Source organism: Pipra filicauda, unplaced genomic scaffold (genome assembly GCF_003945595.2).
Source record: "Pipra filicauda isolate LSUMZ 115617 unplaced genomic scaffold, ASM394559v2 scaffold220_size1292976_pilon, whole genome shotgun sequence".
Classification (NCBI taxonomy): domain Eukaryota; kingdom Metazoa; phylum Chordata; class Aves; order Passeriformes; family Pipridae; genus Pipra; species Pipra filicauda.
In genome coordinates, this window is record NW_024104333.1 from 1,117,315 (window position 1) to 1,143,360 (window position 26,046).

At 45.0% G+C, this 26,046-nt stretch overlaps 1 protein-coding gene across 1 annotated transcript in view; it reads right to left on the reverse strand.

Annotated features, from left to right (window-relative positions):
* The window catches only part of IGSF11 (immunoglobulin superfamily member 11), a 101,964-nt gene extending 75,970 nt beyond the window's left edge, over positions 1-25,994 (reverse strand). Inside the window, exon 1 of the mRNA XM_027748250.2 lies at positions 25,429-25,994. Coding sequence (XP_027604051.1) covers positions 25,429-25,501 — 73 coding nt within the window. The 5' untranslated portion in view covers positions 25,502-25,994. The remainder of the gene's footprint in view (positions 1-25,428) is intronic.
* Between the last annotated feature and the right edge of the window lie 52 nt (positions 25,995-26,046).

The window sequence follows — 26,046 nt, forward strand, 5'->3', positions numbered from 1 at the left end:
GTGGAAAAACCAAGAAAAGTAAAAAGAGGTGCAGATAAACTAAAATTTTAAGAAGTTACCAAAAGAAATTGTTACCTTTTCTTATGAGCAATTTACCCATACTGACAGAAGAGAAAGGTTTCTCCTTGTCTGCTGTGAACTAGCGATTTAACACATTGTAACTGGTTTTAGTGGGCTTTGTTTGCTGCCAGCCCTGGCAGAGGTCTGCCTGGCCTCATCACTGTCCCCACGCTCCAGCTGGCTCTTCCTACAGCAGCAGAGAGGGAAGCCTGCTCTGCTGCTGCCCCTTCTGTGCCTGCTCCACTGAATTTAAATGTCATCAGTGTGACACTATTTGGGGAAAAACACAAACAAACCCAGAGTCCCATACCTCTGCCCACAGAAAAAAAAAAATAAAAAAGGAAACTGGTTCAGAAAAGCAGCACCCACAGTCAGCCTGGCACATCACAACATTGGGAGCTCCTTCGTGGCTTGCCAGTTGGGGTTTCTCATGCCACCTAGAGCCCCTGGATGCTGAAGGTAGTAGAAGTAGCTAAGTTATTTCACACCTCACTGGAAAGAGGAGCTTCCCCATGGTGGAGACCAATCTGTCACAACACCTGCACCAGCATCATCTGGAGGGAAAACTCAAAAAAAATTAGCATGGAGGGCTGTCAGCCCTCATCCATGTCTGACTGTATTAATGAGACTCCAGTGCTTCAAACCCAACCAGTTCACTGCAGGGTCAGCCCTGGCAACATGCTCTGAGTAGTAGGATGGGGCAGGAGAGTTTGATTTGCTCAGGCTCAACAGTCCCAGGGCAGGAGGTTAGATGTTGCTCCTCTGTCCTGTGTTTACCCTGAAACGTTGGAGGTGGGAAGATGCACCTGCATGTCCGGAAACAAGTGCCAATACAGAAAGCTACCTGCATGGCAGGATATGTTTTTAGAAGGATATTTCAGGCACAAGGCACAGGTCAGCTTTGATCTGAGGTGTCAGCCTGAGCTAGTGAGACAGAAGCCCCGGCCACAATGCATGGTCACTCCCATGAAGGCACCCGCTCATCATTCAACCTTTGGCAAAGGACTCTATCTCTTCACCATCCCTCGCTACCACTCCAGTTTGACTTATCCCTCCCTTTTTTATTACCCCAGTGCCGCACGAAAACCAGCTGTGACTCAAACAAGCCTCTGAAAGACATAAAGCCCAAAGTGAGAACAGGCTGGGGCTGCTTAAAATGAGTGGCATGTTGCCCGGGGCCGAGATCCTGTCCCCCACCAGCCCGGCGCCCCGGGCTCCAGTGGAGGGGCTGAAAAGCCGCATTGAGGACAGCGGGGACGTCAGGGCTGGCTGAACATCCCATCCGTGAACAGTGGGCTCCTTGTTCACTCGCCTGGGCAGTGGGGAAGCCTCAGCAGAAAGCCTGCTATTCAAATGGAAATCAGGGCCTTGCACCCAGCCAGGGTGGAGGAGGAGGATTGCTGTCTCCTCACAAACAAGAAGATTGCTAGGAGACTTTGGATAGGGAAAAAGATACAGTGAGAAGGGGATGGAGGAGGGGGAGACGCTCTCCAGCACACACAGGGCACAAGTGGATGCTGGAAGGGGGAGAACAAAACCCTTTGGTGGGGGAATAAAGGGATTCCAGCCTTCCCAGTGAAGGCGAGGGAGGCTCCCGGTGTAACTTGCCCGGTGAAAAGCAAATTAGGTAAGGCTGGGCATCTAACATGCCCATGATCCCAAAAGCACATCTCAAATGCAAATGAGCCATGTAGGGAGAAATAATAGCCCCAAGGAATAAGGACTTGTGCCCATGAACTTGTAGCAAGCCTGGTGCAGAGACATGCTGATAACTCCATGCAAAAATGGTTATCAAGTCCTAAGAAATTTCTCACTCTTCTTTAAACAGCAGAACCTGTGAATCCATCCCTTCCTTTACAATTTCTTTTTCCCCTGATGGAGGGAGGGGTGGACAAGGCAAGAGGATGGGGGTAGTATCATCGAGAACCTGTGCTAGATCATTACACGATAATATGCCTTTCCAGTCTACAAGAAAATGCAGCAGCTCTTCACAAAAGCTGTCTGAGAGTGCAATTCAGCAATGAAATAAACCAAGGCAAACCCTAAATAAATTAAACCTGAATTAAATTAATTAAGAGGAGACATTATGACTTCAATCACAGGAAATTCTACAAACCGACCTGCAGTTTTATTTTCACAGCTGTGCTTTTGCTACCCTGTGGTGCTCAGTTGAAATTAATTCTAGGTAGAATCATAGAATTTGGTTGGGTTTGGGTTGAAAGGGGCCTAAAGATCATCTATTTCCAGTCTCCCTGTCATGGGCAGGGACACCTCCCACTAGACCAGGTTGCTCAAAGCCCCACCCACCCTGGCTTTGAACGCTTCAGGGATGGAACATCTACAACTTCTCTGGGCAACCTCTTGCAGTTCCTCACCGCCCTCACAGTAAAGAATTGCTTCCTAACATCTAATCTAAATCTACCCTCTTTCAGTTTGAAGCCATTGCCTCTTGTCCTGTCACTATGTGCCCTTGTAAAACAGCCCTCCCCAGTTCTTTTGTAGCCCCCTTCAGGTATCAGAAGGTGCTATAAGGTCTCCCTGGAACCTTTTCTTCTCCAGGCTGAACAACTCCAGCAAGAGCCTGGGAGACAGAAGCTGCCCTACAGAGCCCAGCAACTGAGGTCCAGATCTCTCTCCTCATCCCAGTCTTCAACTTGGATCAGGTTTGATCAGGAAGGGAAACATCTCTTCTCCCAGTCTTAACAGCATCCTTTTCCCATGCATGATTTGTCTAGGCAGGGCACTGGAAAAAGACAGAATCTAAAAACAACCTTTAGTTGGCATATTCCTTTCTCGAGTGGGAGCAAAAATAAAAAGTTGAGGATTGTTTTCGGGGTTTGCTGTTGCTAATGGGATAACAAAGATGCGGTTTCAGAGTAATTGATTGGGACTTACTCCAAAGTTCAATTATTACAAGATAAGATCACAGGTGACAAGAAAAAAGAAATTATACACTGGACTCTGGTTTTTAACTGGGCTTGCCAGGAACCCCCTGAGTTATCCACAGGAAAGATATCCAAAAAGGAAGTGTGAAATGCAATGAACAAAGGAAAAAATTAAATGTGTGTGTCCTGCCCACTTTCACCCTTTACTTTAGAAAGTAATTGCTCACAGTATTTCTCATTTGCTCTGTTTCTTAACTATCTAATAGACAACAGGAACATACTTGGAAACAAAATTATGGAGAAACACGGAGAAGGCTTCATTTGCCCAGAAACCTGACAGTCTCCAAACTGCCCCAGTAGGTAAGAAAGCCTAAACCATTAAGATAAAGCACAAAGTGCTGTGGACAGACAGAACAAAATACATCTTTTCAAGGCTCACCGAGGTGGGAGGGAGATTGCTTTAATTAAAAAGCTATGCTTCCACACTGGGGAAGACTAACATATTTTGCAGAAAAATGAACCCTCTCTCCAGTTGTGTATCACCCCTAGGAACTAAGAGCCACTACCTGTGGGTTTTGCACAACACCACCCATATATTCAGTAGATACTTATGCACAGGTAAAACATCTGGAGATCAGAGGGCAGGGAAGGGGAGGAGGCTTTCTTGTTACCGTTGATTTTTGTAGGAGAAAGCAGTTCAGTTACTCTCCAGGCAGTGCCTCGTGTCCATTTTAGCCCTCTTACTATCTGTGATTGCTTCGCAACACATGATTAAAAAAATTATTTACTCTCAATTCATGATCCGTTTGAAAATTATTTACTCTCTATTCGCAATCACTTGGTGAATGATTTAAGGAGAGAAACACTTTCCATTTGAGAGAGAGTCTGCCTGCACCAGCTCTTCATGTGGCCAGTGACTTCGACCACAGAGTGTTGTATATTGTCACAGTCTGAGAGCAAGAAACCAGAAAATCTATATAGAAAATTTTTCTACTTGTTCCCAGGAATGCCCGTGCAGCAAACAGCCATCTCCCAAACACACAACTGAACCTTCCTGTACAAAGACTTAGGAGCAAGCAGATGAGGACAGCCAAACCCTGCAGCTTCCCTGCAAATAAAGAGTATTTACAAACCCCACTCTGCAGCATGACCCAGCTCACTGGAGCTGATAAGACATGGTGATCTTGGCATATGTTTCACAGGCTTTACTGCCTTTCATTACAATGGAGAAGTGTGAGAGGGAAGGGAGGGAGAATGGTACACCATCAACTGTTATTAGCACCATGTTTGATTAGCTTTCTCGTCCTTCCAGTCAACCTGCTGCAATGCCAGCTATCACGAGAGGCAGGAGGGAGGTGCTCTGGGAACTTTGGTCTCCATCCTGTTTCCTCCCTCATGCTATACAGATATCTCTCTGCCCAAGCCCTGAAACACACCACCATCTCTCTTGTTTCTGAATGATGGCTTCTGAGTAAAAACCTGCTAAGTTAGTGTATGTCAGGGGCCCAAGTTCAGTTACTGTGAGCCACTTCCATGCAAAAGGCTGAGTTAGACAGCCTGTACAAAATATACATCCCATTCAGCCAAGAGACCATTTTGTCCTCAAATTCCACTCTTTTGAATAACAACAAAAGCAGGGAAGAGCGCTATTGCCCCCAAAGCATCTTTTGATTTCTATGTCCCCATTTCACTCAGTGGCTCCTCTTCCCCTGATGGTTCCATGCTGGGGGAGAGACTAGATGTGCAGGTAACATGGCATATGTGAGCTCACCCATCACTCCTGGTAATCCTTGCTGCCACAGACCCCAGCTACGATTCCCCCACTTGGGTAACAAACGTGTGCTGCTCAGTACGTGCGGCTCCTGGGGAAATTACGTGCCTATCCCTTTTGTCTAGCAGCCTCTCTACATTTTAAATCATAAACTGAAGCCATTTACTTTACAGTAGAATCATCTCTCTCCTTTTCCTTCCCAATTTTATTCCCAAAGGAAGAAACAGATTATGCTCATACTGCCAGCAATGATGATGAAATACTTATACTGCAGAAGTCCCACACCATGTTTTCCTGGATGTTTCCTGCACTAAAATGCTTCTCCTCATCAGTGGAACAGCAGGAAACATAAAACAGGCAGTGAATGGCCACCACACCAATGAGTTCTCAACACAAAAGCGACAGGAGAAACTTCAGAAATATAACATACCTGCAAGGAACGGAGAAAGGGGTAATCTACTTAGCAGAAAATTAAACTATCCAGATTTTAAAAATTAATTGCTGCTTATTGTTACTAATATAGCAATTATTAATAGTTATAACCTTCTTATTATGTTAATTCATCTCCTTTTAAACCCCTGTTGTGCAAGTACCAGCCTTCATCAAGGTAGTTTATAAGCAAACTGTCTAATCACTCAAGTATGAACCCAGTTCAGGTATTCAGCCCAGATGCTACCAGAAAAGCAACAGCAACAGATGTCATATCCACTGGCACTGCTGATCATGTACTAAAACAAACAAACAAATAAATAAATAAATCACTTTGTTTCTGTTTCTGTCAACCTCCAGGATAGACAGAAACTGAGCATTTATTTAATTCTCTGGCTTACTGACTTTGCACTAAATATGTGACTGCAGGTTATATTTGTGGTATATCTTCAAGTCCCAGCCAGAAGATAGAATCACTGAATCCCTGGGGAAGATTCTTCTAGTTTTTCAGTTTCCCTGGGATGGGACACTGGTCTTCTTGCCCAGCCAGTCTCATCATATCCCTATCCTCTGAGCATCATCAGGCCAAAGGGTCCCTCACAAAGAGCCCCACTCCCAGTCTTAATCCCTCTGTGTGACCGTTGTTTCCCATAGGAGATGCTGAGAGAGATGTTGCAGCCTGAAGAAGAGAAGGCTTGGGGACAGCCCATTAAATATAACTCACTCCAAGTGAGTCCATCTCCATCCAGTCCCATATGGCTCTGCTTCCTCTCTTCTCCCCAACTCCAGTTCTTTGGTGTGTTCCCACTCTCATCATGCTCCTTTTTCCCCAGGTACCCCTGCCTTGGTCACCTCCCTGACCAGCTCCATCTTTCCTTGAACATGAAAAAGGTGGCTTGCTTCTCCATCATCTCCAAATATGACAAAGGAAAGCCTCTCAGCAAGTAAGGGAGACACAGACTCATACCCTGCTCCTACTGACAAAGATCAGCCCTAGCTCAGCTCATGGCATCTGCAGGGGAGTTCTGGCTTTGTCCCAGTACCTTTTCAGCATGGTCTGCGTGCCAGGGGGTAGCATGATGCACATCCCTAGCACACAACAAAGCTGCAACAGGTGAAAAGTCAAGGGCTTTTTCCTTGCTGAATTCTCTGTTGCCTCTGCTGAGCACATGGACAATCACAATTGATTTTTCAAAGGCTCTTTATCTAGCCTAATTCAGGTAGATTTTCTCAAAGGTGACAGAAGGCACACCTATGTCACACAGACCACTCTTCTGTTACATTTTAAGGTCTGGCTTCACAACATGGCAGAAAGACAGCATTAGAAAAAAAATATTTTCATTTTCAAACATTCAGGAACCCATTTTTCCTCTCAATCTTACTCTCAAAAATAGGAGAGAGGAGGGTAAAAATTTCCATCCAAAGTCAGTCTGAGCTAGAATCCAGGGGTAGGAAAATTCCGGGCCATGTCTTTCAAACCTGGCAAGATTATTAAGTGTCTCAAAGCAAAGACAGGATAACAATAATGACCACCACAGTTACTCGGGGGGGCAACAATTGTAATCAGGGCAATTGTTAACCCTCATTTACCAAGACTGAAACTGAGGCAAGAAAAGGTGAAAAGCATGACTGAAAATACCAGGCATCCTTAAACATGAGCAGCACAACCAGTCTCTCCTTGAGGTATCATTATTCTTTTAAATCCTAAAAATACTGTTAGTGTCCCCAGAGAGGATCTGAGCAGGTTGTCGATTAGCCGTGATGTTGGTGCAAAAATACAGTGGTGGCTCCCATCAGGGTTATCCAGGTCTGGCTGGCCGACGAGCCCTGGCTCTGTGCAGCATGAATGAGGCGAAGCCGCTGCGAGAGACAGATCAGGCATGCAGTGGCTCAAAGCCTGAGTGAGGCAGCTCTGCCAAGCAGGCAGCATGCAGAGGAGCCAGCACGGGTGTGCCTGCACCCTTGAGCTGCTGCTGGTCAGGAGTACTCAAGTGCACAGCACAGAGATGCTTGAGTGACCCTGCACTGTGCCAGCCAGGTTTGATACAGCCACTCGTGAATCAGAGTGAATAAACCATGCCAAAGCTCCTCTGCTGCAAAGCCAATTAGGTGCCTCTCCACTGTGATACCTTATATACCTTATACCAGTATCTGCGAGAGCTTACCCTGACTCCTAAGCAAAAGCATGGAAGGTAGCACAGGTCTGGCACCGCACCCAGGCTGCAAAGCCCTCTCCTGACCCAGGCTCTGGGGAACACAACGCAAATATAAGCATGGCCCCAGGAGGGCTTATTATCGGTGGAATGACCCCTGCCATGCCAAACACAGACTGTTTCCAGGGGAAGCTTCCAGATGTATTTGCTTTCGCCTCACTACCCAGTATCTATAGCATCTGTGTGCTTCACAGTCCAGACAACCTTACTCTGAATGACCTCAGTGTAACAAGAGAAGCACTCTACCCTGGAAATACCAGGGGTAACAATTCCCTGTGCAGCAACCCTCAGGAAATCACCAGCTTCATCCCCCTGCCCCAAGGCAGGATTTCCTACAGTTCTGTCACCCTGCCAGCTCCTGGATGAACTTATTCCTAGAGGCCTTCTTCCACGGTGCAAACTCCACACCTCCCCCAGCCAGCCTCCTCCAAAAGTTAGCGACCTCTCCTGCACGTGAAAGACCTCCAAAGAAGATGCAGATCCTATAGAAGCCAACAGTACATATGGCACTCTGGCACTTGGGTTTAAGGTTAAAACTGTTTGGGTTTCTGCAGGAGAGCATGAGCACACAAGCAAAATGAGCCCTGAGAGCTTTTAATAAACTACACACATCCTTACATGGAGAGCAGCCCATAAGATAAAGAACCTCTTCACAGCGTCTCTGAAGTCTTATACATGGTCTATTTGTATATCTGCACTGATAGTAGTGTAGATACATTCACAGAGCACAACACACCCTTGTACACAATGACAAGGGAAAAACATTGCAGTTCTGCCTGGCTGGGCCCCAAGTCAGTGCAGTTTTGCTCCTAACCTTTGTCCTCGTTATATGTCTTAGTTCAGGGTTACAGTGGTAACAGTAATACAGCGCCCACATGTTTTTCCCAGACAAACCCCTGTCATTTATTCCCTTCCTAGAGGTGAGGAAAGCAAGACCCAGGTGTATGAACTCTCCACTGTGCAAGTATAAAAGAGGGCAGGGGGAAGACACGCAGCCTTGTAGTCCTCTGCCATGTTATGCAGGCAGCACCTCCTCCTGCCACCTGCTTCCCAAGGCTGGTCAGGGAACAAAAGCCTGAAAACAGGTAGGAAATTCAGCCCTCAGGCAAGAAAGAGCGGAATTTATCTGGAAGATGAATGGAAAACACAGCACTGGTGAAGTGCTGTGTCTCCCCATTGGAGAAAAACCAAATCATTAGAGTTTTCCTATCCAAGTGCTCAGTACAGCAAAAGAAGTCCAAACAGATCACACAAAGAATTACCCTGCCGTTGTTTTGCTGGTGTCAACCACTGCAGAACAAAAAGGATGAGGTTGTTCAGGCACAACCAGCCTGCTGCCAGAAGACATCCCTTCAATCTCTCTGCATGCTCCATAAAACCATGAATTGGGACGTGATAAAAAGCAAACCCTGCACCTTTCTACTCTATATCTATCAGTATGCTTGTGGAATGATAACCGAAATAGCTGTGAACTCCTCCAGTGACTTGAGTACAGCTGCCCCATCTACTTACCAAACCATCTGCAGGAGGAGGTGAGGAGGATATGTAGTTCTTAACCATTTTCTTTGGTGCTCATTTACTCTGTGTATCTGCATAATCACAGACAGGATTTTAAATGAAAGCTGGTTCATGCACACATACAAATTTTCCTACCCCACAAAGATAATGGCTTCAGCCCCTACTCATCCCCACATTACCAATGGGAAAAACACGTGTGGGCAGGGTGGGGGGATAGTCATGAGCAGAAGCCGTGATCTGACTCTGTCAGCAGATGACTTCTATTTGCACTCGTTACCACTGCCCTAGCGTGAGCTAACACCACCCCCTCGGGTAATTTAAATTTATAAAAAAAATAGAAGAGAAGAAGCAAAAAAAAAAGCCTGTATTTCTATATTTAGGAGGTTAGGATAATCGGGGTGGAAGAGCCCATCTGTTTGGCGTTCACTCCAGCTGCTATGGATGCGGAAATTTGTCTATTTTCTTTCCTTTTGCCTGTTTCAACTTGTCCTGGCTGACTGTGAGAGACAGGGTGAGCCTGATGTATGGTCACAGCCATTTAGGTATGAAACTGTGCACCATCCCATCGGAATCACAGCAGAACCAGTTGGCATAACCAGGATCTTCCCCAAGGTAGTGTAAAATAGCTAATAATAATGATTATTATTATATTATATTTTTATTGATATAATCAATAAGTCTATGTTTATAACACTGGACACAGGACAAGAAAGAAAGGCACAAGACAAATTAAAATGCATCTTAGACCTCTATAAAAGTCAGTTTTAGGAAGGCAGCCTCCCCTCTGCCACATCCTTCTTTTGGGACATTTCCCCAAATAAAGCTGGATTTCTGTGGGATGCTGACTCGTCATCAGTGGCACTAGCCACTGGATGGAGACATAGCCACACTTCTTTGCAAACTAACCTCCTCTGCCATTTTCATCTCAAGGCTCTATGAAAGTGACCCCAAGCTAAATTCAGAAGCGGTCTTTGATCTCCCACCTTCCTGAGCTGACCAGGCTGTGGTCTCAAAATAATGAGGCAATTACCTCAAGCAGTCTCTTGATGCTTTTCCTGTCATAGATACAAGTGCCCACAGTCCTTGCAGGATAGAGCATCATTGCCCCTTTAAACCTAATGCAGTGCTGCTTACTTTGCTGCTAAAGGCATCCCTGTAGTGCGACAGGACACATGGCAGACTGTTGGGACCATTTGTTGTTTATCTTGTTTGGTATAGGTGATTGCTTTTTAATTTCACAGTGTTCGTCACTGAGGTCATAAAAGGTGCCAGAGATGAGCAATAAGCGTGGATAAATTTTCTGTGATTAATGTTCAGAAAGCCTTAGAAAGAGGAAAGAAGACTATTGGTGTAAAATTTGGAATTCCACTGCCAGCTTTTCCTCGCAGGATCCTCTCCAGCCCTGGGGCTGGAATCACAGGACAGAACATGGAGGAGGACAGTGGGTGAGGAGCATGGATCAATAAATAGTAATACAGATTGGGGAACATACAGTCCAGGGACTCCACAGTCCTCCCTGCAGCACACACTGCTAGTCCATCTCCAGCACTCCTTTCTTCTGCCTGACAAAGGTTTCCTCACCTTCCCAACTACATAAAGCTGAAACTCTCCTATTGATTTCTGTGTGTGCAAGATTGGGACCTAGATCATCTCCTAAAGGGCAAGACATGTGCACAGAGGTCCAGAAACCCTCCTGGAAAAATCCCTCTTCTCATGTACATTATGCAAGTTGCTTGCATACAAGCATTGGCAGACATTGATGACCACATTTTGCAGGATTACCGCTGTGATATGTCTGGTCTGGGGCTTTGGTGCAGAGCATGGCTCGAGTGCATTTCTGATCACTGGCATAAGAAATAACACCTTATTCCTCTGACTCTCTGCTCCAAAGAGGTCATTTTAGCCCTTGCAAGTCAGTAGGAACAGTTGCTATTCTTCACCCAAAATTGACTGCCTGTTTCTGCAGTTGCATCCCACACATCATTCATCACCTAGAGATGGCTTTTTCTCTTCCCAGATTCCAGACCACACTGGCCTGAGCCATCTGTGGTCTTCTGCTAGCTACTTCGACTCAATATGTCCATGGGCATTGTGGCCCAGAAACAATTGTTTCCTTGGAACACAAGGCACCTGCACCCATCCCTGCTCTGACAGAAAAGGCCTTAAAGGTATTACTTGTCTCTCCACAGGGTTCATGAAATTAGATGGGCAGGTACAGGTAAGGTACTCACTGTCACACTCAACCCTCTGCTAGACATAAGAGAGCCCACAAAGTTCAGCCTGAAGGCACAAATGGGAAGAACATGAGGCCTCAGTGGTTCACAAACCCACAAAATCGACTCTTTAACTGTGCCTTCCAGGCAGGCCAGAGAAACACCATCTGCGTTACAAAGCTGAAGGATGTATCATGAAACTTCAGAAGCTGCTTTCCACAACCTGTAGCTTTCAAAAGTTGCACAGAAGAATGTAAACCTTTAATGGTTTACATTGTTATGACAGCTCTTTAAGATGCTAGAGTAACTCATACCTATTCCTTGCAGACCCAGAGAAACTTCCTTTCTCTGATGGTCACTTTTGTCAAACAGTATTTAATATTTCCAAATGAACTTCTTTTAGAGTCATGATAGGTGGGTGGAAAATATTCTGAAATCTGAGAAATCTTTAAAAATGAAGATATAAGTAAAATAGTAACTGAAACAAATGGCTGAGGATTTTTGGGGAGGGTTTTTTATTTGGTGGGTTTGTTTTTTTTTTTTTTTCAATTATTCATGTTAATTCCTCCAATATTTAAGGGGGAAAAATACATAGAATGACATGTGTGGGAAATTTCAGATTAACTGCCTCATGTTTGATGAAACCAAAAATACTGCAAGTTAATGCAGTATTTAAATCATTGCTTCCCCCTCTCTCCCTCCCCATCTGAAAGATGCAATGCCCCATAACTGCAGATGAGGAAACAAAATTCTCTTGCATGTTCACTTTCATGAAAGATAAATTTCCTTTTTTCTCTATTTTGGTCCCTAATTCAGAAAACCACTTAAACATATGCTGAAGTTCATAATTTGCCACTCTACCACTTATGCATCTACTCAAGAATATGCCTGAAGTCAGGCATATGCACAGCACACTGTGGACTTTACAGCGTTCTGTTCATTTCTGCAACTATTCTAATTCAGTGACGTGAATGTACAAGGAAGTAACACATTTTGAGCAATTTTAGCACTCGCTGACAAAAGTGAATTTTGAACTTGCCTATCCATGCAAACAGCCTGAATAATCATTAAAAAGTAATAGCTGATTCTCGATACCTTTCAGAAACTGCTGAACTTTAACAATTACTTTTAGTTGTCAGGATAGTGAAATACTATGGTATGAACTTTTGCTCTGTATCACTGGTGAGCAACAAAACCTGGAGCTGAAATGCTGCTACCCCTCCTACAAAACAATAAAAAAAACCCCACCAAACCTGCTCATAAGCTTGTGGTATGTCAAATATTATTTGTAGAAGCTATTCAGTAAGTAATTTCAAATAAGTAAAATGCAAAGAAACCACAGGATGTTCACAAACAATTTGCAAATAGAAATGGAAGAGGAATTCATTAAATAAATTATTTGCTATAAATTATTCACCTACCTCTAATCTTACTACCACTTAGAATATAAAATTCATGCCATAAAAGATACAGGATTCATGCCATAAATGATAGAGGATACATAACAAGGCATCATTAACTTTTGCATTTCCCAGTGCTGCTTTATTTTGGCTGTCCAGTTATGTATGCATTATTATATATTATATATATACACAGGCATTAAGGCAGCCTTTTGACTTTAATGGACTTGGAGTGTAATACATTTCTCTTTAAAACCTGAGCTAAGGAGACCTGGTCTGATTTTAGACTGTGATTTGATTTTGAGCTCCGAGGCTGAATAACTCTTCAAATCTGAGAGAACAATCCAAGCTGTTCTCTAAGCAAAGCCAAAACAAATGGAAGTCTTACACAGTTGGCTAATTTAATGAGATTTACACAACTGGGGCCCATTTCATATAAATTCACAGTGAAGGCTGGACATTTCTTTGTGTCCATCAAGCCACATATTGAACTCTTTCATAAAGGTGAGAGATGCAGGAGACACGCATCAGAGAGCCAAGGGAAGAGGAAGATCTAGAAGAAGATCACTGGCAGTGGAAAACAGTGGCTTTCTGGGACCTGTCGGCTCTGCACTGGCTCACAGGGTTGGCAGCATCCCCACTCAAATCGCTTTTCCCCTTCTGAAGCTGCAAGACAAGTTGCCAGCTGTGCCCTGGCTATATGGCCAGTGCAACAAATTCCAGGAAAAAAACCTAAAATAAACTATGAAATTCATTTTAGTCATGAAAACAAAATCTATAAAGAGTTCTTACTCCTAAGCCAGGATGAAGGCAGCTTTTTCATCTTGTTCATGTCCTGCCTTATTCTAAGTGACAGCTATATTCCACTACTTGTTTGGTCTCCAGCAGTTGTTTATTTTTTTAATATCATAACTGTTTACTTTTAATTAAAAGTGTGATGATTGTCACTGAATTTCTCCATTTGTGGAAAACTGATGCAAGCTGTCATTCTTTGGTTATGGAGGAAGAGAATAAAAAAAGATTCTTGCAGTTGTAGAAAGAATCTCAATTATCTGCAAAGCAAATTCTATTGCTGCTACTGGCTGTGAGTTGCAACTAAAGGCTACACCTCACCATCCATACACATTTTTACTCCTTGCAAATGAAAAAAGGGTTGGTTTTGCAGAGTTTCACCATTCTGGACTGACTCTTAGCAGACTCAGTCCTTGGCCCAGTGGATGTCAGGTGCATTTGTCAAGCCTGAGCACAGCACAGGGGCCCTACACACAGTATTATTACACTCTAGTATTTCCACAGTACTTATGAGTGTTTTAAAAGACCCTCAGCTCATGGCCAGAGCAAGCAAGGGTATAGGGTCCACTCACATCAGACACCTCTTGCAAACTCCAGTCCTAGGTCCTGATCTAGAGACCTTAAAAGCTAAATAAGCTTTACCACGGCAGTTGCTACACCAAACACAGGAAGAATAGCTGTGGTTCTGCTGACAAGACTGCTTCCACTCCTTGCTTATTTTCAACATAAATTCACATCAGCTAGGCTGTTCAAAAGGAACCTGGGGGAATTGAGTGCTTAATTCCCATAGGTACCTCATAAAATCCCAGTTGTAACAGACAGTGCTCTATTTTTTTTTTCCATTTCCAGAGTGAAGCCACACCATGGGTAGAGAGTGGATAAGGAGGGAGGGCTGCATTAAACCAGATGGAAACTATGGTTTCCTTGAGCAATGAAGACAATGATTCAAAATGCATGAGGACCAGATCCACTCCTCTATAGCAGTGCTCTGGCTAGCACATCTCCACCATCCATGGCAAAGCTCACACAGAAACACAAATTGAAGGCAGGCCAGTAATGTAGCAAGGATACTAAGCCTCCCAAACCTTCTAAGCTGTCCCTGGTTGATCTCACAGAAAAAGCAAGCAGGGAAAGATTTCCTCCAAAGGGTCCTCAAGGCACAGATGGTTTAAGGTTGCCACCACTGTCACAGACTGCACCCAGCATTTGAACAGGCAGCAAGCCACAGTCAAAGAAGAGAGACGTCATCCCCAGTGACCCCAGGGCCACCCTTCTGGGGGTGCTGTGCACGATATTCATCATGAAGGTGGTCGAGACAAGGATGAGGGAAGAGCAGCATTCAATTTAGTCACCGCAGATTTTCTTTAAAGGCTCAAAGTTGATAACCATCCAGGAGCCACTGCCATAAAAACTCAGGATGAAAAAGTATCCAGCAGGCCACTAACTAAATCAGTGGACAGGCATCATGGTCCCATGGGGAACGCATGGGCTGGCACTCAGGAGATGCAGGCTTCAAGCCCAGGTTGCCCATGGGAATCCTGCATGACTGTGGGAAAAGCAATTCCCATCTCTGGGCCTCAGTTTTCCCCATCAGCTGCATGATGATCTAGATAACATGACTGTTACCTGAGTCAGTGAAGAGAAAGATTATACAAAGATTAACATTAAAAACGTGGGTGGGTGGATGAAGCATAGGTATGAAAGGTTCTGAAAAATACATGGGCCTCTGTCTTCACGCTTATCTCTTTCTACAGAGTGGTTGCTAAAAGCAAAAATAATATGCTCTCCCTACAAAGGCAGCACAGAGCAGAGACATATATTTAGATCACTGTGCAAACATATACCAACTTTTGTCCAAGGTAGGAAAATGGTAGCCTGTGCTACAGAGGGAGAGTAAGACAAAGACATCTGAAGTCACCCTGAAACAAGGAAAGGATCCAGATCTCTGGGACAGATTCAGCTGTAGTATAAGGCTTGATGCTAGTCATACTCAAGAAGGTCAGGAATAAATGGCAGGGCTCTCACAAGCCTGACCTGGAGGTCCATCAGGTGCTAGATGTATATAGGACAAACACTCATCCTCCTGCATGTCTAAAAAGTAATTTCAAACCCCTAAACAAATGGTAGGACACTGCAGCAGAAGTAACCCTCAGGAAGGACAGGACAAACCACCTTTTCAATCATTTTATTTTGCAGGTTTTTTGGCTTGCATAGCTATCCCCCTTGTTTGGCTGAGGGTGTCACATGCTGCTTTTCCTCTCTCAGGAGAGATCAATCTTTCACTAGGGCCACTCACTCGACTCTAACCCCAATAAGTGTTTTCTACCCCTTCTACTTGTTTGAAGCATAGAAATGGCAGCACAGAGACCCAGTGGCAGCAGGTGGGAATGGAGCCCACATTTCCTAATCCCCAGCACTCACAGCCAAAAAAAATCAAAAAGGAAAAAGCAAAAACTAAAGAGCTCCCCCGCCCCCCTGGTTTCTCCCTTACATGCATAGCATCATCGCTGCTGAGTTGCAACCTCAGAGAAAAGAAAGAAAGAGGCCCAAAAGGCAGCTAGGAAACCCACCGTCCATTGGCTTCCCTCCACACAAGGCGAGCGGACTCCTTCTGCTGCAGTGACTTGGCAAGCACACCTCCCTCTGACTCAGCACCTCGCCGGCACCTCCTGTCAATTATTCCCACAAACTGCTGACTCCGGAAGGGCTATTTGCAATTAGGATGCAACACAAGCCGGTGGTGGTGGGATGCCTCATCTCCCCCCCTTCACCCGCAGCAGTCCCCTCCAGCTGAGCCCTCTGGCTCAGGGCTGGAGCTCCCAGTGAAGGTGAAGCAGTGGGAGACGGGGGATGTAGTCCAGGAGGGCTGGAGGATGGGGGAAGCCTGCCTGCATTGTACCTATTCTGTGGATAAACAGACAACTGCTGTCAATGTGGCAGCTGAAATGCAGTCTCACAAAAAAAAAAAAAAAAAAAAAAAGCAAAGTAGCCACTGGGAATAGGGATGAGAGCAGCAAGAACAGATGAAACTATGCAAAAAAGCTACTGTAGAGCTAACTAATATAACAGCATTCCCCAAAGAACAAGCAAAACTCAGCCTTGCTGCAACTCCATGCAGCTTAGAAACACAAGCCTACTCTCTGTATCCAAGGCATTTTTAGTGCAAAAGAGGGAGGCGCTGATTGCAGATGAGTCCCGTAATAAGGGCCCAGGGCACACCAGCTGTTTCAGAGGCAAAAGGAAGAGCTGCCCTTGACAAGCCAAGGACATGATAATTTTGCAGGCAGACAGAGGCTATTCTGTCCCTCTGCCATGTAGCCAAGGTCCTCCCAACCTCTCTGAGCCACTAGCTCGCAGCACCCAGCCCAAAAGCCAAGCAGGCTTGCAGCCTGGCAGCTCCACAACCAATGGAGACATCCAGACATCAAACCCCATCAAACAGTGAAACACACTCAGCTATGGAAGCAGCCCAGAAGCCACACAAGCCAAGCAGTGCCCTGCAGAAGCCCTCCAGCACTTTTTCTTAAGCATCTTCACTAAAACAGCAGGGTCTTCCGCGCACCTCTCTCTCCTTCCCCAAGGGTCATGGTGAGCTTCAGGCCCCACTCACTGGCACAGGCAGTGAGAGGCAGCAGAACTAGTGATGCACAAGAACTGGAGGGACTCAGAGCACTCCCTGCAGGAGCACCCAGGGACTTTTTAGCCAAGAAACAGGGTTGTACTTTCTGAGATATCATTTCTAAACCAAACATTTCATAGAGCGCAGCTAATGCTGACAGACCACATGTGAACACAAGTCAGAACAGGCAGTTGTGAAGCTGGAGCAAAATGCTCCAAGGAGCATTTCAGGTTTGATGCTGAAGCCTGCAGTGAGCCATACCCTACAACATGAGGCAACATCCACTTTATACAGCCATATCAACCAACAAAGTGTCTGGCATGTCTTGTAGTCTGTGTGCCCACAGCTGCAGAATTTATCACAGACTAATGACCCGCCTGGAAATCCAGAGTGGGTAAAAAGGCAGAGACGTCAACCTGCAAGATGGGTGATACACAAATCCCATCTAGATAGCCAAGGCTGAAGAGGGGGGAAAGCTAACTAAAACCCAAATCTCACTAAAGCAACCTGGATTTACCAATGGCCTGCTGATCAGGTAAGGAATATCTACTGCACCACGTGAAGTGAGAGCAAAGGAACAAAGTCAAAATAAACAAAAAAATAGTGACTTCAGCAACATGTTCAGGAATTAGCTGAGTGTCACAGCAGGCTACAGTTCTGCAGTGTCTTAAAGAGCGTAGGTAGAACTTGGAACAACCTGTCCCAGGGCACTCAGAATCTAAAACACTGCAATTGATGCAAAGATACTAAGTAACGGGAACTGCAATTGTGGCAAAGACACAAAGGACCGGAGACTGCTACATAATCAAATTTAACATCCCTGTGAGAAAAACGGTACCAGAACTTCACACTGTGCCTCTCGAATGTTAGAAAAAAACAATTACAAGTAGAAACAGTCGAAACAACCTAACTCCAAAAGCAGCAAAATTAAAGTTGTTACACTCTGTACAATGGTGTGTTGAAGCAATCTCAGCATCGACACTGACAAGGTAGTAGGTGCCCCTAAACAAAAAACTGCTGAGAAGCAAGGGAGCACATTGTATGGCCAAACAAAAGGAACAAGAAGTGATTCAGTCTAAGCAGTTGCTTCATAAAATGGTAGCTAGGACTGAGAGCAAAAGTGAAAAAACAATCATTTCAGTACATTCAAAGGACAGGTCCAGAAGTGCTGAACAGGAGAAGAATGAAATTTCTCAAGTGGCTGTACTGCTAGCAAAGACAAGCAAGCTCTTACTAAGTCAGGTGGTTCCTGAAGTTAGCAATGTTCTCCCTAAGAGAGGGTATAGGGTAGCCTGGAAATTGCAGCAGGGCTTGGTTAAACCAGAACAATACCCTAAGCCCCAAAAAGTACATAACAGGAGACAAACCAGCTTGATCTCTGCTCAGGGGAACTTGTGGACGTTCAATCCACTTGAATTTTGGAAGGAAAAGGACAGGACTAAGTGATTAATTTTCTGCCACTTCAAAGTGCACCTGCTAAATTGTTCTGGGCAGGATGCCAGTTCAGTGACAGACCTGTCCGCTGCTTTCCTGGTGTGGGAACTCCCCCCCTTGCTTCACGCTCAGTGGGGTTCAGGCAACTCAGGGTCAGACTGAGTCCAGAGCTGCTGCCCCACCACTCAGTGCCCAGGCTCAGAGGCATGGGAGCCCCTCTCCCCCTGTCCTTGCTCTGGCCCTGATTACAAAGGATTACCCCCAGGTTTCATACCAGTTCTGGGGTGGTTTAATCTATTCCTTAATATCTGGAAGAGAGACAGGAAGCTGGCAAAGTGATTTGGGCTGGCTGAGACAAAAGAAGATTGAGATAGACTTCCAAGGGATCTGACAAAGCTCAGCAAGTGGGCAGCATAATGCAAGATGAAATTCAACATTACCAAACGGACAGTAATAAGAACTTGAGAGAATAATCTGAACTACTCACATACCATGGGGCTCTAATTCAAATGTAATCACTTGAGAAAAATATCTTGGTATCACTGTGAACAGCTAAATGAAAACATCTGTTCAACATGTAACAGTGGTCAAAGAAGCAAGCAAGCTGTTAGGATGTCTAAAGGCGGAGACTGAAAAGGATGCTGGAAGTATTCAAATGCCACCATGAACACTGACAGTGCACCCTCAGCTGGAACTGCTGTGGTTACTTCTGGATGGCAAATCTGAAAATGCAGAAGGCAGAGAAAGATTTCATCATTCACTCATCAAAAACACTTAGTGGTCAAGCCCAGTTAAAACTCGGACAATTAAATTTGGAGACAAGTTACATAGAAAGAAATTATCAAATGGAAATGAAGAAGTTATCGGATGGAAACGTGCTTCTCTATAGTTTTGTTTGTTTGTTTGTTTGTTTTTTCAAGAGAAAAAATGAAAGGTTGTTCAACATAACTGAAGAGCAGGAAACATGACTGGACATAAGGAAAATATTATTATTTTCCTTTTCTGTTTTTACTTTTTCTGCTTATTCTAAACAGCAGAAATCATAGAGGCCTACGCATTTATAAGAATACCGGGAATATCCACAGACATGTCAGGTAGAATGAAAATTTTTTTGAAAATGAAAAAATAGAAAGAAAAGAGCATAGCAGGACTATACCCTTATGCTTCCAGGCATCAGCCAACTTCTAATTAATGAGGATTAGGAAGTAGGCTCCCCAGTGGGCATGCAGAGAGGGTGTACTAACCCACTCGCTCTCGGCAGGTGCTGTTAATATGTCAGGCAGAGGAAGAGCCGAGTCTGGACAGCCTGCCTGCAGTCCACTCTATTTGGGAGGTTAAAGTGTTGGTGCCCAGTGGGATTGTACACTAACCCTTCCAAACACCAACTGAAGAGGCTGCAAGAAGGGGCTTGTTTAGCCCAGTTCAACCTGGCTCCTGGCAAGGCAGGAAGTTTTATGTCTGCGGCTTTGCAAGCGGAAGGGGCTTCTCTGAGGAAAGGGGAGGGTATGGACATTTTATTCACTTTGCATTAACAGAAGGAATACATATGACCTAATTCATTTTATGGCAAGGAAGTGGAGTGTGGACATGCCATGAAATAAAGAGAAAATTGGCTTGTGTAAGCATTGAAGTCCTGAGCAATACATACTATTCCAGCCTACTCCTGTGGCTCTGGCATGACACCAGACTCCTCTTTGCTAAATGTTTGGTACCAATTGCTCTCTCTGGAGGTTTTGGCACCTCCCACTGAAGCATCCAGCTTTGGCCATGCCACCATAGACCAGTGGTCTGACCTGACCCAGCACTCCCTAGACAGGCTGCTGCAGAAATGCACCACATATTGCAAACAGTGTGTCTTCACCTCTCCACAAACAACACTCCTGGTTTCAGCATTCCAAGTAAAACCGAACCCCAGACGTAACTAAATGAACTTCAAACACCGGCTTTCTCCCGCTGATGCTTGTGAAACACAAACTTATGGTCTCATAGCTAGGTTGGCTCACGAGGGTATGAGAAAATAAATGCACAAGTTTTTGTCCCTAAGGAAGCAGTCTGATCAGTCTAATGCCAAGATTACATTTGAAATTAACTTCATGCAGAGATGCAATGTACAAGTATGCTATGCTGCCAGGAGGAGACCTGTGGCTCTGCACATGCAGTAGTAATAGGAGACTGAGCTTGACCTGCTAGTACTATTCTGACTTCTCCAGTGACTGTTCCAGAAGGGGAAGCAAAGATTAAGAAATGGGCTGTATTATTTAAATAGAAACTTTCCTTACTTCATATGCCATAAACTGCATCTTTTGGTACAGGCAATGTACCAAATACATTGTACACAGCACAATGAATACAGAAAGGACAACAGCAATGCCACATACATGTACATGATGTTTGCATACATGCGTCAAGATGGCTAAAATAATGGGCAGAGCCTGTGCATTACTACCACCAAATGCTGCAAGTTGGTTTTTATCACTGCTCTTTGTAAACGCCCCATAGAAACAAAAAGTAGCAACCACTAAGGCTTTTACTGCAGTTACTTCCACAAAACCAAAACTTATCAAACATTGAATGTTTTGTAAAATCATAACTGTGTTTCAAAAGAAAGAACAGGGTGAAAAAGGTAAAAAATACAGAAACGTACAACTTAAGCATCTTTGGGATGAAAAGTTTTGACTTTTCACATAAAAATACCATTTTGCTTAAGGTACTTTCCTGTAGTGTAATAATACAATTCCACAAAGAGACACAATATCAGTGTCCTAAGATGGAATTTCTCTCAAAAATTTCCTTTTAAAACCATCAAAGCATTTGACTTCTATTTCCGTTTAGAATGAAGCCAAATTCCTCAATCCGGATGAAACAAAGCATTTTTTCTCAGCCCAGTTCAAGCAGTGAAAAAAAGGCAGAAGCCAGAAAAGACACAAGTGACCTCCAAAACCAAAAAGATGAAAACTTGTAAGAAAAAAAAAAAAAGAGTTCCCTGTGCACAGTTAAAAATGCTGTGCTTTCTCCCTTGTGCACAAGACATGAAACACTTGCAAGAAAAAAGTAGGGAGGCATATGACTAGAAGCCCTGTAATTGTGACTTCTCTAAAGGAGAGGCTAGGCAGATGCCCTACCTGACAGCAAGAAAATCAGTTCATCCCTGCACACATCAGTTTTCCATGCTATTAATCAAACTGACTGCCCTCACAAAGTAAGTTTGGAGACTCTCTATTAGTTAATGTTCGTAAATGACTGTGCAAACACAAGGTAGTATTAACCAGGGAACAGTCTTTGTTACACCACTATTTGTTAAACAACCAAGAGCTAAATTTCCCTCTGAACATTTACAAAAGGGAAGGTAGCATTAGTGCTCCACAAGGAGAAAACTACAAAGAACAGATTTTCAGTGCATGCACTTCTCCTTGAAATAACTGTGTTAAAAGCACTTTACTTAAAAAGCACGATGATAGTAGCATCCTACTAAATATAGATGACTCACCACAATTTAGTAGTGAACATCCCTAAAGTGGACCATTACATTATTGCTTAACCTGCTGCATAAATTTAAGCATTCTCCTGTGGTTATAGTTTGCACCAAGACACTCAAGACTACCACCAGCATCCGCTGACCTTCAGTGGGTCACGAGGTCTCTCTGGGTCCCACTTTCTCCATCTGTACTATTGATATAAGAATAAAAACACTACTCCACAATGAAGGCAGGAAAAAGGATTCCTAAGTTTCTTAAAGAGTTGTTTATACCATACTTTGTATATCCGTATTAGTACCGAGAAACTAAATATAGCTGCTCTTGAGGCACTTTGAGATCCCTCGAGAATGGAATCTTATAAAAGAAAATTGTGGTTTAGGCAATACTGAAGAAACAGAGATAAAGAATTGGTTTCCAGAATAAAGGAATGAGATGCAAGAAGTAGTTAATGCATCTGTGTTTACCGCTGGGGACCAAGGTCAGGTCGTGAGCAAAATGATTTATCTACACGTCACAAAACCACACAGCTTGACACAAATGGCAATCTGTTCCAAAAAAACTGCATAAGCGTGGAAGGGCGAAGGACTGACACAGTATTCTCTTGCTAAGGGCTGAGGACCTGGTGCAGGGCTGGGGAGGATACGCGGGCTAGCACAAGGGTGCTGCAAGGCCAAAACACTTTCAGCTGTGAGAACCCCAGACCGACAGAAGAGTGACTTCAGGCGAAGACTAGAAAAGTCATGTGAAAAGTTGTGGACTTGCTGTTGCATTAATACACTGCTGCCAGGCACCCGTGCCCCCACACCCTACCCTGCTCTTGCAAGATTCAGCTGTGGTGGACTGTAACACACAGAAATCTCCCCTGTTGCAATACTGTGTCACAGGATCCAAACATATGCAGTTAAAAAAAAAAGTCAGTTCTGCAGTCTAACTGTACCCAATGTGTGATTTCTACCACATTTGACAATTTGCAGTATGCTATTTCTGGCTACATAGCACGATTAATTAGCACTCACAGGTTTGGTTTCAAAGCTCTAAACAGAATTCCCTCCTATCTTTCCCTGAACTTCCCCAAGGAGCTTGAAAAAATATTATTTCCAGCAAAGTTATTAAGCTCATAATGCTTTAGAGAGAAAACATAGGCGCTGCCCCTGCCCCAGGACCATTAACCATGGATATAACAGGCCCAGAAAAAGCAGACATCTAGTGCCAGTTACAAAGAATCATTGCTATTCTACAAATTGCACAACCACATAAGAAAATGGGACTATAATATTTGATTGAAATTTCGCTACAAAGTCTGACCATATTTTATCATAGTGTAAAGTGTGAGAATTATGAAATTGCCTTCAAGGTCCTTTTTTCCCCAACACCTTTCATTTGTGTGGCATTAAGTATTTTGTCCGATTATACACTCTCTCAGTTTCTGATCCTTTAACTTTTAAGCCTTTCATTTAGGTATCGCTTTGCATATGACCCCCTCATTTTTCTTCTATATATTCTAAAACCTCAAAAAAGAAAAAAAAAAAAAAAAAAAAAAAAAAAACAGAAATCACTGTTCTTAACCAGACTTGGCAACCCAGAGTAGAAACACTTACTAATCTTCTGCAAATGTTGTTTAGAAAAAAACTCTCCCAATTTAATTTCACCTTTCATGAGTGTATGTCTGTTCCTTATCCCTTAGCGGGGTTTTCTATTCAAATTCAAGAACCACTGAAAATATGACCACACTGCGTAACGCAGAAATAACTGTGCACCACAGCTATTTTCATCTACCACCAACTTCTAAAGACTTTTCCTAAGACAAAAAGAAAAAAGCCAAGCTTGAGACACAGGTGTTTCCTTCGGGTAGTCTTTAAGTCTTGAAGGAAAGTGCAAGAAAAAGCACTACGCTATTGCAGAGAAATATTTAATGGAAAAGTGTGTTTCTGTACCCAGTTGTCTCCAATGTCATTGCTCCCATATGCCCTCAACCAAAAAAGAAAACTAGATATTGAGTCAATCTTCTAGCTTAAAAAGATAATAAAATTCTCCTTTGATTTTAACCTTAAATCTGATCACCGTTGTGTGTTTTTGCAGCAATACCACATCAATAGAAGCACTTCACCACCTACAAGCCTCTAAATCCAGTAAGCACAGAAACTTTCTAGACATTTACACATTTGCAATGACTGCAGAAAAAAACTGTAGCACTGAGAACCTGAAAGTAATTTAATTCTCTTTCCAAAATGGGAAAAGGACAAAAAGCAAACAAATAGTATGTAGCATGAATGCTGACATGATTTCTTACAATTAAATGCTAATATTTTTTTTCCCCTATAATTTATATCTTTGAAGTCAGCAGATGCAATTTCCAGTTAATACATCTGACTCAGACTCCCAAACATTTTCTGAGGACAGGACGCAGGGTGGTTTTGGAGCTGATGCATTTGTGAAAAGTTGATCTTATCCATCACAAGACTTGTTTCTCAGCAGGTCCTGGGTAGAGGGGAACAGCCTGTTGTGCCTCACAGGGCAGTAACAGCTAGGCACAGCTACCCAAGCAGCAGACTCCACCCAGATCCAGACTTCATCCAGACCTTGCTGAGACATCTCTGGTCTTCTCATGAGAGATCTCGTAATTTCTTACTGTCCTCCCAGTCTCAGGAATCCCTTGCAGAAAGTCTCACAGTGTCCCAGTAGTGAAGGTGGCCAGCAGCAGTGCTCAGTCGTCTCAAAGCTGTGCGGAGACAGACTGCGGAGCAGACCTCTGCAAAACTACTTAGTGGAGCTCTGGATAAATCGGTAGAAAATTGCCCTATAGACCTCAGTAAACCATAACCGAGCAGGCCTGCTCTAAAGTTTGGCTTTACTTGAAATAAGTCATTGCCACCTGATCAACAGATGAGTCTGAACATCTTGCACTTTGTAATTTCTTCTGTTGCCCTTATCACAGCACCTCCTGGTGCTCTTCGGCAATGCACTAAGTGATGTGAGTAGCATCTGCCACATGCAATTTGTTTCCTCTCCACACAGGGACCAGAGTACACACCTTATTTCGGAAGGGCTTTGGGGGCGGGAGGTGATGAAGTGATGTGTGTGTCTCCGCATTCCCAGGGGCAGGCACGTATCTTAGAGCTGAAGCAGTGTGCCGTGCGCCTGGAAGGAGGAGGCAGAGGGGAGGACCCTCGGGGGACACAGAGGGCTCCGGGCAGCCTGTCACCATCTCTGCAGAAAGTTCCCTGCTGCCTCAGGGCCTGAGGGATAGACCAGAGTTTTCCACCCAGGTGAGCTTACCAAGGGGCTAGGCCCAGACAACTAGCCTAACGTGAAGCCCAGATTAAAGCAAGTTTTACAGCACTGTAAAAAAAAAATGAAATATGTATACATATATTAATAGTAGGAAGGATGGTGCAGCGGAGGCAGCAAAAGGAGCCGAGCGGAGCAGCGCTCCTTCCCCACGTCTGCCTGCAAAAGCACTCGCCCGCCGCCGCATTCCCGAGCATCACCGGCGGGACCGCAATCAAAACTTACCCACGGACGGGGCATCGCCGCGGGACCGGCGCGGGCGACCCCAGGGCCGCCCGGTGATCCGCCGTCCGTGGGCACCGCGCCCCGCTCCACCCTAGCAGCACTCACCTCTCAGGGCCAGGAGCGCGGCCAGGGCTACCGGCACCCACCTCCCGCCGCCGCCGGGGCGCCGCCGCGTCATGCCGGGCCGGGCGAGGGGCGCGGACGGGCCGCCGAGCCCTGCCTGTCCCCGCCGCCGCAGGTGCCGCCGCCGGTGGTGCCGCCGCCGCCGCCGTCCCGGGACCGCCCGCTCGCGGCGAGGCTCCGCCGTGCCCCAAGCCCCGGTCGCCCGGGGAGGGCGGCAGGCGCGGCGGCCGGACCGAGAGCGCAGCCTGGCGGCCCCGAGCCGCCCCCGCAACCCGCCGGGCTGCGGCTGTCACCCCCCGCACGGCACCGTCCCGGCGCGCAGCGGCACGTCCCACCACCCTCCTCCTCTCTCCGCACAAACTGGGGGTTCCCCCCCCCTCTTTCCCTTCCTCGCCAACCCGGTGCCGCTGCATCCGTAGGGATGCTACACGGGCCAGGGTGAGGAGGTGCGGTCCAACACAGGGCTGGAGATTGCACCCCCACTGCTTCTCCGGATCATCGCGGCAGCGTGGGGGCTTCTTCTCTTCAGAGCCTGCCTACAGCTGCATTGAAGACGACAGCAGCAGCACACAGCAAAATATTTGGGATGGGCTGCATGGC